We start from the raw sequence: 15,576 nt of genomic DNA, 5'->3' as shown, positions 1-15,576 counted from the left end.
AATTTGTCACTTGTTTTTTTTTCCCCTAAAAGACATCATCAAATATTTATTATTCATGTTATTTTGTGTTTTTCGTTTATATTTACAACAGTAAAAACGCTTTCCTGTAGTTTAATCTATCATTATCTCTACTAGCTTTCGAATTAATTTTCTCTTTGTGATCGTTGAACTATGAAATTAAATTATAAGTACATTTAATGTTTTCCTAATTCATTATTGCAAAGTATCGATTATAATTACCTTAAACAAGCATCTGTTATTTTGTTTCAGAACTGTTTACCTGTCCGATTTAAAGGAATTCATATATATAATGAGTCTATTATTTTCCAATATGGATGGTCTATGTTAAAACTTTTTCTCTCAGAAAAAATAAAGAACAGGGTATGTATATATGCTTTAGTATTACAAATAAATTTATATTTTACCAAACCAGGAGTTGAATACATTTTACCAAATTTGTATTTTACCAAACCAAAAGTACAGAGAGTCTTAATTTGAAAGAACAAAGAAAAATAAATTAATAAAAAGCACAGTATTAGTGGATAATTTTACAGGAAACGGGGGGGAAATGCTTATTTTCTTCTTCATGAACACGAACTTTGAGAACTGTCAATATGAACTTAAAACCAAGAGTGAAATGGGTGTGATGTATTATAGGATTCAAATTTTAATGCAGATTCGGTATAAAATATACATTATTAGCTTCTACTGAGATAAAATAGTGAAATTAAATTTAAATGACAAGTTTGGCGGTATGTTATTAAAAATAAATAATTAATTAATGTGTTATTATTAGTAAATAGTGTGCCTCAATTTATTCTTCAAAGAGTAATTATCAGATCTTCTCATAAAACTGTCTACGCCTATAACAGTTACAAAAGGCACTACAATTTCCATAAAAGCCTGAAATCCATAAATAATTTTTAAAATGATTTTTTAATTATTTTCTGTGCATACAGTACGACTTCTCCCATTTTACAGATGTTTTAGAAATAATATACTTTTAAAGCTCTACTTTAAACAGTTATAGAAAGGTTTTTCTTCTATTTACGAGGGTTTTCAAAAAATTAGTGATAAGCATTAGATCAATATCTGATTATTCCAATACAAATGCACATTCATTAGCAATGTAATTAAACTGTGCTGCATGAAACGAAACAAAATTATGTGACATTTTACCTACAACATTACAAGAAATTGTATTAACCTTTCGGAAATAAAATTGCTTTTAGAAATGAAATACCATAATCTGAGAGCAATAGTTTTGCATTTAACTTCTCGTCAGAAAAGTGTTGTGCTAGCACTGAATAGTAAAGATTTTTCAGCACATCGTATAGGTTGTATGCAATTAACTGTGGTGCGTTTTTCGACAAAATTCTGTCCAACTGGAACTGAAAGCGAAAAAATCAGCCGTTTTGAAAGCACTCTATATCATTACAGGATCTTTTTTCTATTCGTTTGGCTCTCAGAAAGAGGAATGTCAGTGGATTAATCAAGTGTCTTAGGCGGTTGCTCGCGGAAGAAGCTTTTCCGTACCGAAATATTAGGTCCCAGTACCTAAAATAGACGAAAGAGCGAGTGAAATGTAGTACTGAAACATGAAAAGTAATTGTTTTCTTCGATTACTCTAAATTTAACCTGAAAGGTCCAAATGATCAATGAGTAACCCGATGCAGATGTAATGAAGAATTTGATATTCATTATGTTATGCCTACAGAAAGGCATTCAGTATTCTAAATGGTTTTGAATTTCTTTTAATATTCGGAAATTGTTTACTTGAAATAATTAGTTGGCATGTAAACATCCATATTTTCAAGGACATTTTATGGCGTAAATTCTTATCTGCTGTTAAAGAGTAATTTGAACATCTACTGCATTTCCGCATAGCCCCGTGCCACGAAGCCAATCAGCAAGTAAAAACCGTATGATCATTAAACATCCATGACGATGCATTACGTGTTGTGCTTTTCATGCCTATTTACCATTAACTAAGTTTAAAAAAATAACAGGACGATAACATCTATACGCTGACATGGTCAAGTAATACGTAGATATAGGTTCTATAGAAAATACTCAAAGAATATGATGGTCCGGAGGTCTTGAAAAAGAAATCCCGGCACAGCTATTAGGAAGTACTCATTTCAGTTTAGTTACATTAAAATGCCCCACGAACATACTTTATCAATGCCACAACACTCTGCAACCGTCATCAAGGTCGGAAACAACCGCACCGTCTATTAACGCTAGGAAATGTTTAAACAAAGTACTAGATTTTCATTTTCTCATCTAATGTTTGTTGTTCAATGCCTCCTTTTTCAACACAGAAAGAGCGCTGACTGTGTGACCCCCCCACACACGTTGCGTTAACAATGGTTCTAATTAATTTATGCATTACATATATATATATATAACTGAAAGATCAAAAGTGGCGTGCTAGTTTTAATGATAACTTACAGCGGTTTACATAGGCGTTTTATATTTCAATTATTGTTTTCCGTCACACATACTGCATGCATAATATGATGCATTTTCCCCTCACCTCTGCATATGTAAATTGCGCATCACTCACTCTATAAAGTAATACTTAATACAGCGCACTGTTTCAAAAATGCAGATAAACGAAATTGATACTAAATTATACTTGAAAATATTTCTAGAGTGAATATGTATAATATGATTCAGTCTTACTTGGCAGCAGTCTGATTCTTCAAAATGTATACTAACAGCTCTCTTTACTTCTGGAATATCTATTTTATTCTGAAAATAGAATAAATAAAAATTGTATAAACTTCATAAAAATTTAGGTAAAATAAAATAAATGAAAAAATTATTCCCATTATTAACAATTTTTAAGCATTTTAAGAGTAAACATCATTACGAAAAAAAATTTCTAATATGAAATAAAAATTCTCCCCACATTTTTTTGTCTGACTACGGAGCTTAGGATATCTAGAGGGTATACTCGCCAGAGGAGCCGGCTGCAGTCAAAGCAAAATTTATAAGTTTTAGGTACATCTGAAAAGCAAATATATAAAAACATTTCCATATGAATGAAATCAGTTCGTCCTCTCGAAGCAACAACCAATTCGTAAATAAATTTTTGTTGCCAAACCATGAAGCAAAAACTTTTGACACTTCAGCTTAATGCATATGTTGTCATGATTTAAATTTAATGTAATATAGCAACTTTTTCTCAGTATCAATAAAATAATTAACGTGGCAATAACATATCGTGTCAATTTTCCTACATGAAACAAAAAAGTTGCCATCAGCAGCTAGTTGTTTAAAATGCTGCCATTAACGAAAAATTTTCGACATGTAATGACGTCACATGCAATTGCGTGCTTCCTTCAGTGTCAGAATATTACCAATCTTATATAATAAAGGAAAAACTGTGAAACATGTGAAAGTTTTCAGATTTTATATTACGCCCAAAGGGACTTTTTTTAGCCTTTTGTGTGTTACCTTTATTTATTAAACCAGCAGCTTTGCTGCCAGCCGTCGTCTGGGTTTTAAATGTACCGGAAAAATGGCTGAAGGAAACACCAAACGTTAAATATAAAAACTGCGTAGAATTTTACTCTGCAGAACAATTTCACAAAAAAAAAAAAAAAAAAAAAAAAAAAAGTTATTACGTATAACAAAATTACATCCAAACAAAATATCCCTTAATACAAATATCAATTATCCTAATAAATAAATTAACCAACTTCCCTTTGCAAAATCTTAAGAACTCAAACGGAATAAAGGAGGTTAAGAACTTTGTTTCCTAAAAAAAATCACTCAAAACTTTTCAATATCTTAAAAACAGTGAAATAAGCAAAAAATAACATGAAAGCAACTCAAAAAACATAAAATTCCGTGCAGAATTTTACTCTGCAGAACAACTTTATCAAAAAATATCAATAAAAATGTATTATATATATATATATATATATATATATATATATATATATATATATATAATGTTGTATGATCTTAAATCCATTTAGTGCGAATACTAGTTATTATTACTTGCGCAATTGCTGCAAAGTTAGTTAATAATAATTTATTTCCTAAACAGTATTGATTAATTGATTATATTATCTCCTAAGTTTAATTAAAGTAGAATTATTTTAAAAGTGTGCATCCATACTGGTAAGTTATATTTTGAAAGATGTTTTGAAGTAATTTGAAAGCAAATTGTTAATAATGTTTTAACGGGGACTGGAGTTAAATCATCACAAAGAATAATATTTCAATTGTAAAAGAAAAAATTAAAACATGTATATGACAATGAAATATGTCAGTCTCTTAAAAACAGTGACATAAGAAATACGATGAAAAATTGTTACCAAACCCATATTTCTAAAAGAATGAAACTATTCAAAATGATGCGATTTCATCAAAAATCTATCAACAACAATAAGACAGGAAAATTGTTGCCAAAATCACATTTTTAAAGATGTGAGATGTGAGAAGTATACTCGGAAGCTTCATTTAAAAACTTTTTAAAAAATACAAAATATTATCGTTTTTTCAAAATTCTTTTTGTAAAAGCAGTCGCAAGGATAAAAGTTTAACGTGTCCAAAAATCAAAGAAAAATAAACTGTACATTTTTAAAAATAAACTTTTTTAAATATAACACAGGGCGATAACATTCGGTGGCAACAATTTGGAAAGTGATCCGACATTAATAATGCATCAACGCAGATTGCCAAAACGAAAATAACGCCGTGTGGGATAATAATATGTTTAATGTTTCGCAAGCTATTTTCATTTTATATTTTGTAAAACTTATAAATTTTTGATTAACAAACTCTGCGACTCGAAAGCGAGCAATAGCAACACTTTTCGAAATAAGAGTTTTTATTTCCAACGCGCAAGATTGTTGCCACTCGGAAAAATGAGTGCGAAAATTATCGTTTTCAGAGTTTTAATGAATATCTCGGCTGATTAAAGTCGTATTGAAGAAGAGAATGGCCGAAATGGCTTCCCATGAATTTTTGGAATCCAGAGAAATATATTAAATATTAAAATGTATTAAATGTTAATAAATTAAATGTATGCGTAACAAACAACTTTAGAAAGGTCCATGGGGGGGGGAGAAGAAAAAGAGGAAATTCCCAGTTTGAAACATGTGAAAGATAAAGGAAATATAAAAATATATTTACGCAATCAAAACAGAAAATAATGTGACATTTTCGAAATTAAATTTCATTGTATTTATACTAACTAACATTTTGACTTTTTTATAACGGAAAATATTCCATTAAAAATAAGTATTCATTGGTATAAAGAAGAAATTAGGCAATTACTTTGCAATGCTTTTGGAACCGATCGCAACCGCTCTTTCTAATTTCTGCTTTATAGTCGGTTTTAAACTTCTATTTCATTTCACTTCGTCTTTCGCAACATTTGAATGAAAAACCAATTAATATGTATAGAATGCTACTGACTGATGTTGTGCTGATAGAAAAATCGTAGTTTTGTTGGGCATCGTGTTATTTGCACGTTATTTTATCTGGTCATATCAGAAACTGTGATAGATCAAGCAGCATTGTATTAGGTCTGTATTATATATGTTATAATTTTTATTTTCAGATTCATTTACATGGAGATAGTCTTAAGAGTATGCATAAGTTCATTCCAAAGGCCATCTTACCATCGGAGTACGGAGGCAACTACGATAATTTCAATACTGACTTTTTCTTTCCGAAAGAAATTGAAAGCTATTACGAGCAATTCACCGAATTACTTAAATGCGGTTACCAGAAGTAGGAATCACAAGTAACTGCGTAATCTCTGACTAGTCGTTATGGATCATTCTTGATGATGTATTCCTACTTTTCAATTTAAAATTACGACGGTGGAATTGTTCAAGGCGTGCAGTGCCTTCAAGACACTGAACTGCGTGCAGAACGGTTCATTTTGATGATTATTTATTATTTATTCAACCTATGGCAATTTAGTTACAAACTGCGTTGTTTATTGTCACTATTATTTCAGAGAGCAGGAAATTTTCTTGCTTCGTTCGTGTTTCTGAATATCACAAAAATTGCTTAAAATGGGGTGCAATGCGATAAATCGCTTACAAAGTGAAAGTGGAAGGACTTGCTAATGCCAATACTAATGTCAAATAAAGAACTTACGATTTTTGGCAACTATATTTGCGATTAGCAAAAAAAAAAAAAAAAAAAAAAAAAAAAGATCTTATCGGACTAAACAAAAAAACATGGACATCAATGTATGATGTGAATTATTTACATACTGATTTATTCCAATTTATCGAAGTCCCTTCCTGGAAATGTTACGCTCGTGTTTGCTATTGTACTTTCAGAATTTCTAAAACTTCAAACTTCAGATCCGATGCGATAAGGAATTTGATAGTTTTTTGAACTTTTTGCAAAAGAAAATGTTGCATCTACCAGCTGGAATTTATTATTATGTAAAAGCTCAATTTTTATATAATGTATTTCGATGATTTTATGTATTTATTATGAAGAACTGGAAATAAATAAATTTGTATTTCCCATATTTTAGATATTCTATATAAAATCTGATAGTTCTTTCTAAAATGAATGTACATTTACAGATAATTCACCAATAATATTAATAATAATAATAAATGCTAGTGTTATGTGTGTTCTAACAACAGGTATACCTTTCCTAACTTTCCGAATTTAAAGAAAACATAAATACAAATGAACAACATAAATAAATACAATTCCTTTGAAAATTGATTCAAAAACACCTAAGCGTTATCTATCTGTTTCTTCTTATCTGTTTTGAAAACATGTAAGTGTCCTGAGCAGAACAGTGAGTTTACCTAAACTAGTTGTTAAACCTTTGCGGCACAGAGTGTCCGGTCTGGACACACCTAAAAATTTCCTTCTGTAGGCACAGAAAATTGAATGAAAAAAGATTTATAGGTTACTCTGAACCTTCTTTATTTATAGTAGATGGTAGCTCAATACAAACCAATCCATATATTTTAGTCATGTTTAGTTTTTTAAGACCCTCACTTTTCAAAGAAATCTTTAAGATTTTTTTTAGGGTATAAAAGGAATTGTTTGAAAAGAAACTTCTATGTTTTTTGGCTGTATGCTACTTTCCTTATTCTATATTAGTTTCATATTTTTACCTTGAAATCTTGCCTAAAATCAAACGGCGAACCCTAGGTGTGCTCAGACCGGGCTCACCGATAATCTAGGACAACTGAGAGTCTGTATTCTTTGTTTCTCCGCATCTCATCCGTCAGTTCATTGACAATTGACAACAATGCTTGTTTCTGCACACTTTTCGAAGCTCTATTCAATCAGTGTGCCCACTTTAGGCACACCCACAGATTTAAAACGATAAGTGCTATCTTCACAAAATTTTACTTGTGTACTCCTCTAGGCCTAATTAGACTGCCAACCTTTATTTTTTTAAAAAAATGAAAATTCCGACTTTAAAAGGTAGCGTGCCGGAAAGGGTTAAACTGTAGAAGAGATGACAAGAAAAGAAAGAGTTTAACTACCCTTTATTCTTCACGATTCACAGGTGCTTCCGCATTTCGGGAAACAAAGACCACCACTTATGGTCTGAACGTAAGAAAATGAGAACTACTAACTAACTAAATTTAAATAAGAGCTAAACTCGAATACTTTACATAGACTAATAACACTAAGATTGGCCTTTTAGATTTTTACGTATATAGTACGCAAACAGCGGGAAAACTACAATAGGTCTTCAATATCAGACTCTGGGCTTTAAAGGCGGACAAAATTGATTTCAAATACGCGTGAAGTAAAGTGGCGAGAAGTCTCTTTTTCTCCCTCTCTCTGAAACTCTTCTTGGCAAAAAGCCACAACCTTAATACTTCAGAGTTTGCAAGCACAATTTGCACAAACGGACTAACTCGTTTATTCTGGCCGGAAGTGGAAAATAAGAGAGGATAGTAAAGTTTTAGAATAAAATAAACGTTAGTAAAACTTAAGATCCTTATAGCGTCTTTGAATGTGAGCACATGAATATTTATTAGCATCGCATCGTATCATAAATCGCATAAACATTTTCTAGATGCATACAGTTTGCAGAATAGACAGTGAATTCGATACTTTTTAGCACTGTCATTCATCTTTGAAAAGTGTTTCTTCTACAGAACCTAGCTATCGCTAGCCGGTATCAAATAAATCTCACATTAGATTCGTTCATTATTTATTTGACTCGGAATGGACAAATAAGAGAATATTTTATTTGACTCTAAACAATGAGCAACATGATGATCATTTGCAAAAATAGGAAATACATATAAAACTTAAGCTGATACATTGGATGAAACAGGCAGATCTAGGGAAATTTTTATTTTAGTCAGACTAGCACTGCAAGTGGTTGCTGAATTATTATGCATTCAATTTACGAATCAGATTAATACAGTTTTAGGTTCAAACATACATAGTATATACAAGAAAGTTCGGGGCCCTCTGAAAAATAATAAAGCTTTTTCCAAGAGCTTGAGAAATTATGCAGTATAATAACTATTCTTTTACAGATAAAATAATTAGCGGGCGAATAAATGATAGATTTATAAATTATTTACACTAGTTAGTTTTTTAAGTTAATTTTATATAATTTTTATTTGTCAAATATTTTCCCTAAATTTTTCATTTTCTTGATAAGTAATTCTTGCAAATTTAGTCCAATCTAAGACAAAGACGTGCTTTTATATTAAAAAAACAAAGCTAAGAAAATGTGACAATTTACTCTAAAAAAATTCTTTTTCTTCGTAAGCCCCCCCCCAAAAAAAATGTTTTTATTTATTAGCTATTTGTATTTCTACTTCATTAATAATAGGTATCATTTAAATAGTATTTGTAATTTAATAAGAAATTAATATTCATGATGTTTCTAATGTTTTGAATGCGATTTTTGGAGAAAAACTCAATATGATGTTTTCATTTAATGATATAAATTCTAAGAAATCATTCATTATGACTAAGGAGATATCGAATACAAAGTATCACAAAGATGCCAAAATAGTACAAATTAAAATTCCGATACATTATCTGTACAGTATAAATCATTACGCTAGAATTTATAGCAAAATAATAATAATAATAATCTTTCAACACGGAAAAATTCAATATGACTTTGTGGATTTTATTTCTAATGTCAGAAAATAAAAGGCTTGACACCTAATTATTGTTTTTTCTGCTTTTGTACTGGTTTGCTTTTAGTAGTTTTTCAAAGTTTTAGAAGTTGGGAAATTGAATAAATCCACAGTACCCTAGCCGGAATTCGAACTCAGGACCTCCCGAATACGCGTAGAGAGAGAGTACTTCCGTCACGGAAGGCACAAGGAGAAAAGAGGGAGAAAATCACCTTATGTACGTACTCCCGCTTTCTAGGGCGACTGGAGATTAGGAGATCCAGTTCGCCAAATTCTGGTGGCGACGAATTATCGTTCATCACCTCTTAGTTCGGACGACACTTGTAGTCTATTTTTAGAATTTTTCGAAGTCAGGAAAATAAAGAAATCCGCAATGCCCTCTCCGGTATTGGAACTCTTGACTTCCCGAATACGCGTCGAGCGTGCCATGGAGGCATGCGGAAAGGAGGGAGAAAATACCTTAAATATTTCTTGCGTGTGTTAAAAAAAAAAAAAAAAAAAAAAAAAAAAAAAAAAAAAAAAAATCGTTTTTTTTTTGGGGGGGGGATTAGTGGCCAAAAAATTAAAATTTTTATTTTTAAAGTTGTAAAGATTAAAGTTTACCCTTGTCAATATTATGATTCAGATAACGAATGAGGAAATTTCCAATGTTGCATAATTATAAACTATTTAATGTGATCATTTTTATTCAAGTTTTGTTTTCGGAAAAAATTTATTCAGTTCATACTATTACAAATCTTTAATCCTTCCAAAGTAAAACGTAAAGAACAGTTTGGTTTAAGATTATGTAAAAGCCATAATCTTCTTCTGGAGGAGCCATAAGAATATTCCCAATACATTAAACGAATGAGCCTAGCCCAGTGACTACATCAAAATTATAAGCTCCATTCATTTTTGCTATCATTCAAAAATAAATAAATAAATAAATAAATAAAAAATTCCTTATTTTAAACACAAACTTGAAAGATAAAATCAAACAAGAAAGATATATATCTTGCTTTATTTGGTTTCTTGATAAATCAGTTATAAACTTCACAATGATATAATAAAAACAAACTGTCACTGTCAATATCTGACATTTTAAATAGCGGTTTGCTTAATATTGAATTCATGTCACAAAGATCTTCTCAAGGAAGTGTTAGAAGTCGAGGAAAAGTTATTCTGAAACCTTTGTTTCAAATTTGAATTTTATCCTTTACGTACATTTAAAATCAAGAAAAACAATACTAAATACAACCTTTTAATAGCCTTTTAAACACTGTTTATACCTATAGAATATTTTACTATCAGCTGGATTTACATGACCTTACCGAAAGGTACAATTTCTTGATTTTAATCAGATGATGAAAAATAATTTTAACCCTCCAATTACGAGTATATTAGTCAATGACTGATTTTAAAATATGACATTTTTTATATTATGTATTACTGTCATTGATAATTGCATTTGCCATTAAATGTGGAGTTTTGAGTATTTTAAAATTAATATACTAATACGAGTAATCTTACTTCCGTCTGCAGTTTGGTACAAAACGAGCATAGCAGACATTGTAGAATATGTATATCAAAATTTAAATGTTTTTTTCTTTCTTAATATAGAGGATATCCGTAATAAATGAGGAGAGGCCGGTTGGTATAACATATTTAACGGAAAATCCCAAGTCAGATATCTTTTCATTAAAAACAGAAATAGCTCATTTTTTATATTCTTTTATCTCGATAATAACGCATTTTTTGGGAAGTAAATAGCAAACTCTCCCTTTTCAACTTTTTATCTTCAATTAAAAACCATTAAAAAAATAATTTTCATGCGTAAAAAAAAAAAAAAAAAAAAAAAAAAAAAAAAAATTTTTTTTTTTTTTTTTTACTTTTACTCTAGTCTTTACGTTCTTAAACTAGTTTCTCACAGACAAAATTCCAGAGACTTGTAATGAAAATTACAATAGTGCTGTGTTCTACCGGTTCGTGGATTTGGAATAACTAACTGACTGGAATAACACTTGATGAAAAATCAAAACACAATTTATTTGCCAGTATTACACAGGACAGTTCCAGAGACACGTTTACAGTCGTCGAAAAGCTATGATAAACACGCTGAAACACTACTACTGAACTCAAGATATTCTTCACTCTCCGCGTGCAGGCATAGTAAATATAACTTTAGCCTACCTTCGAGAATATTCCCGAGGAAAACAGCTAAGAATGCGCTCTAGAATGTACTCGCTCCGACTATAGCATATCGCTAATTTTGTCGCCAAATTTCGTCAAATGGGCCAATTTACGCCACATGTGGCAATCTTGGGCTTGTTTCCAAATTTCAGTTATCTCTGTTATAAGGGTTGGGAACCCTGAACAAACTCCATGCTGTCCTGTAGTAAACTAACCTCAAAAAGGGGGCAGTGAGTCAAAAAAGATTGGGAAATTATGATCTTAATTTTGAGATTGTAGGCATTAGAGGAGATCAAAGGGATCAATCTTTTCATTTGTAAATGGCAAACCTTTATCTGCCCCTTTAAACTGTTGGTGTTTTTACTGCTTTACATTTTTTTAGATTATGCTTAGTCAATAAGAATTCAATATATTCTGTTTGAGACAAACATATACCATTTTCAATTTTCATGTAACTGAAATACATGTCCCTGGTGAAAGCTGCAATAAGGGGGCATTGAGGATAAAATGCTGGCATAAAACACACTTGGAAAATTTAAATTATCTAAACCTTTTTGAAATTAACATTTAAATATATCTTGATACATCTTGAAAAGATCATAGGCACACATCTTTGCGCACATCCAGTAGCGTGCTCGTTAACATATACCAATATGCATGCCATGGCAGAATTCCTGTGCATAATTTCTTGGATTTATTATCATGTTTTAAGATTATGAAGGCTTAATGTTTCCGTATTGTATGGTGAGCTTTAACTGTCAGTTTGATGCAATGCAAGTGCAATAAACACCTAAAAATTTTATGCATTTTCAGTCAATACCTATAAATCACATTCTTAAGACATGAGAACCTCAGAAACAGGAAGAAGGGTGAATTAAAAAAATGTTGGGAAAATATAACCTGATGAATATGCATCAAAAATTTGGTAACTTATCAATAAAATACAAAATTAAATAAATAAATAAACCCTTTAATTATAAGGATATATCTTATATTAAAGGGATATATCTTAATGAAATGTCTAAAATATCCGTGTCTAACTATGTAAAATCTAACAAAAAATACAAATAACAAATAATAAAAACAGCAACATTTTTAAAGTGTAGCAAAGCGAAGGCCATCAAAACACTACGTTTATCTCAAATTCAGATGTATATGTATCTTTGACATTGCCTTTTGGACTTTGTAATAGCCTGGCGACGTTTCAAGGAGCAATAGTTATTATTAAAATGCAGATCCACTTTTAATTATCTCGATGATAAAATAATCGCTAGTGAGAGTCGTCATCAGAGTGCCTGAACGTCTTCCCAGAGGTATGAATGCTGTTGAAAGATGCGGATTTGATACCGAATTTTAAGGAAGTGCAAGCTTGTTTAAAATGTTTACTAAGCATGTGACATTCGAATCCTCGGCTAAATATTCAGAGCCAGCAAATTCGAATATTCGCATTTTTTGTTTTTTTGGTCATACGATTTTGAATCTAACAAGCCAATAAAGTTTTAGTTCGAAACTTTAGAAATATTAGTTTTTCTGGCGTGTAATAGAAGAATGATGTTTAGTAGAATTATTAAAAAGAATGCGATTTTTTACAATTTCAAAAGTATCTGAATCACCAGGAAACTCTTATGGTGATGCAAGAGTGCTATACTTGTTTCAGCATGTCATCTAGCAAAAACTTCCAGAATTATGAATAATTGGTGCGTTCAGAGATCGATACATGATACTAGAGACTACGCCAAAAGCCCAACCTCCTTTTCCTTCCCAGTACATATTATTTTAATTCTAAGGCGCAACTTTTCGTTCTTGCAGCTAAAATTGTAGTGGGGATAAGAATCAGTTGCAGCATAGAATCGCAGCTCTGCTGAATTACTAATTGCTCGAAGAGATAATTTTTGAAAACACTAATTAAAACAGATAAGTTCTTAAACTGATAAATCTAAGCGAATTATAAAAAAAGTCTGTGCTAGATATTATTTGAACATTTCATTTATTATACTTGGTTGTAATCAAAGTCTTTATTATTCTTTTGATAGTGTTACTAAAATTAAAGGGATACATCTTAGAAGCGGCGGCGTTCAAAAACTGAAGAAATGCGATATTAATAAACAGTTATTCTATACGATACGTATTTGTTGCTGTTGTTGTTTTGTCCACATTACATGAAACAAAGTTTGCCAGAGCCTGCTCTGAAGAGAGGGTATTTATCTGTATAACGCTTGAATAAACATATAAATAAAACGTATTTATCTGTATACTGTTATTAATAAAATAAACTTTATATCTTAATAACATACTAAAAGATTTTAGTTTTACTTACTTTTGATTTCAGGCAGATTAAATACATACTGTTGATTTTAGATTAGAAAGATTCAGTTTTATTTACAGCAATTCTTCGGGAGCAAATTCCTTGCGAATTATCACTTCTCAATGAAAAGCTGTCACCAACACAGCTTTTATTCAAGATTTCTGAATTCGTAATTTCTGTAGTATTTTTTATTGCTCTTATATATCACAGGATCATAAGCAAAGCACCAAGTTTCATCTTCAGTCAAAATTGAGTTGAAAAATCTAGATCAATGTTTGGCATTTGGATCGAATCATTTGCAATCCGTGATAACAGATGTTCACAAGGTAAAAACATGATGCATGAAAATGCTTGTTTAATTTGAACATCCCCTCATACTGACTTCTACCTATTCGATTCTTCCCATACTTCCCATTTGCTATATTTTTCATGCGTGTCTGGGATTTGCCAAATAAAACGGAAGCATCAGCAGTTTTCAGAATCACAAAAATATGCAGAAAAGTCGGGATGTTTTAATAATTTGGGATGAAATTATAATATATCAAAGAGAAAGTGTGGAAATGCAGTATCGAAAGCTGCAGACAGTAAGGATGAGAGTACAAAAGTGGTAGAAAGAACAGCTATGTTACATTTTACTTATGTGTTAATATTTAAGAACATTTCCTAAATTTTATAAAATCTGTTCTAATTTTACGATCTCACACGCGAAACCATTTATACTGCTCAAAACAATTAAGGGATTATGATTTTGGAAATAAACTGAGCATGAAAAAAGTATTTTGATGACTGATATATGATGCATAGGTGTTGTAAGATATGACAAAAGGAAAAGAGGCAACGAACAAAGAATAATTAAAATAAACGAAAAATCCACAATTTGTGCATATTATGGAAACAAACAGAAAACTTAATTTTTCGGATACAAGTAAGTTTCAATAAGGATTATGGTTTTCCCTGACAGAAAGCAATGCCACACGCCTACGAAGCATGGACTCAATGAGGTTATCAATGAGACACTGGGGTATGTGGCTACTTATCAAGTTTTTGTTGGTTCTAAAATAAATTAGTCAAATCAATATTAATTCGGTGAGTAGTGAATTTCACGGCGATTATCTTAATAAGCATAATAACATTGTTAAGGTATCATTAAAATACTTTCCATTCACAGGAATTTCGATATCGGTTTTTGACTCTGAAATTTATATAGGTAACAAATGCGATCAAAAGCAGTTTTGGAATTACTCTCTGATAAAACAAAAAAGACTACCATAAATATATTAAAATTAATTTCTTTTATTTAATCTTCCATTTTTCACGATAAGAGGTTGTTCCCTCCCCCCACGTGTAATTGTTACAAAATATTCAGATTTGTATCAGTTTTCTCCGTAAAATTTATTTTAGTTTTTTTTTTTTTTTTTTTTTTTTTTTTTTTTTTAATTATTATTATTATTTTACTCATACGAAGTTGGAAGGTCTGTAGTCATAACATCCTTACGCTTTTTGCATTATTAGTGCAAAGAGTTAGTAACAATAAAATTTTCCCGAAAACTTTCATAACGATTATGTTACCGAAATAGAGGTAAAAATCTTTATTTTTCTTCTAGTTAACTGAAAAAACTTTGGCCTACACAGAATGAAACAATAAATTTATTTACTTAATTTTCATGAGATATAAGAACAGTTTCTTTTTAGCCTAAAGGGGATGTTAGTTCCGAATGGGATATTAGACTCGAAACGGCATCTTTCGTCGAAACACTTAAATGTTTTCTATCCTTTTTCACATATTTGCCACCAAATATTATCCATCTGTTTTATATATAAAGAAATTAAATAATGAAGGATTTGCAAGAATGTATGTATACATCTCGCATTGTGAAAAAAACAACGGCACTTAGAGTCATCAAATTTTGAATAACGTAGTCTTCCATTCGAACATGGGCACTCGGAAGCCCGAATTTTGAACTTCGA

At 30.7% G+C, this 15,576-nt stretch overlaps 2 protein-coding genes across 7 annotated transcripts in view; one reads left to right on the top strand and one right to left on the bottom strand.

Annotated features, from left to right (window-relative positions):
- The window catches only part of LOC118193878 (alpha-tocopherol transfer protein-like), a 37,868-nt gene extending 31,353 nt beyond the window's left edge, over positions 1-6,515 (top strand). For all 4 annotated transcript variants that reach the window (XM_085823538.1, XM_085823541.1, XM_085823540.1 and 1 more), the window contains exons 5-6: positions 271-381; positions 5,585-6,515. In XM_085823538.1, coding sequence (XP_085679664.1) covers positions 271-381; positions 5,585-5,761 — 288 coding nt within the window. In that variant the 3' untranslated portion in view covers positions 5,762-6,515. The remainder of the gene's footprint in view (positions 1-270; positions 382-5,584) is intronic.
- Positions 1-15,576, bottom strand: part of LOC118193879 (alpha-tocopherol transfer protein-like) — a 304,429-nt gene that overhangs the window by 152,113 nt on the left and 136,740 nt on the right. For all 3 annotated transcript variants that reach the window (XM_085823543.1, XM_085823542.1, XM_085823544.1), the window contains exon 2: positions 2,689-2,757. The gene's annotated coding sequence lies outside the window, so the exon portion shown is untranslated. The remainder of the gene's footprint in view (positions 1-2,688; positions 2,758-15,576) is intronic.

Source organism: Stegodyphus dumicola, chromosome 9, assembly GCF_044657685.1.
Source record: "Stegodyphus dumicola isolate Sdum_Otavi_A_Nest chromosome 9, ASM4465768v1".
Taxonomy (NCBI): domain Eukaryota; kingdom Metazoa; phylum Arthropoda; class Arachnida; order Araneae; family Eresidae; genus Stegodyphus; species Stegodyphus dumicola.
This window is presented reverse-complemented; position numbering and strand designations above follow the sequence as displayed.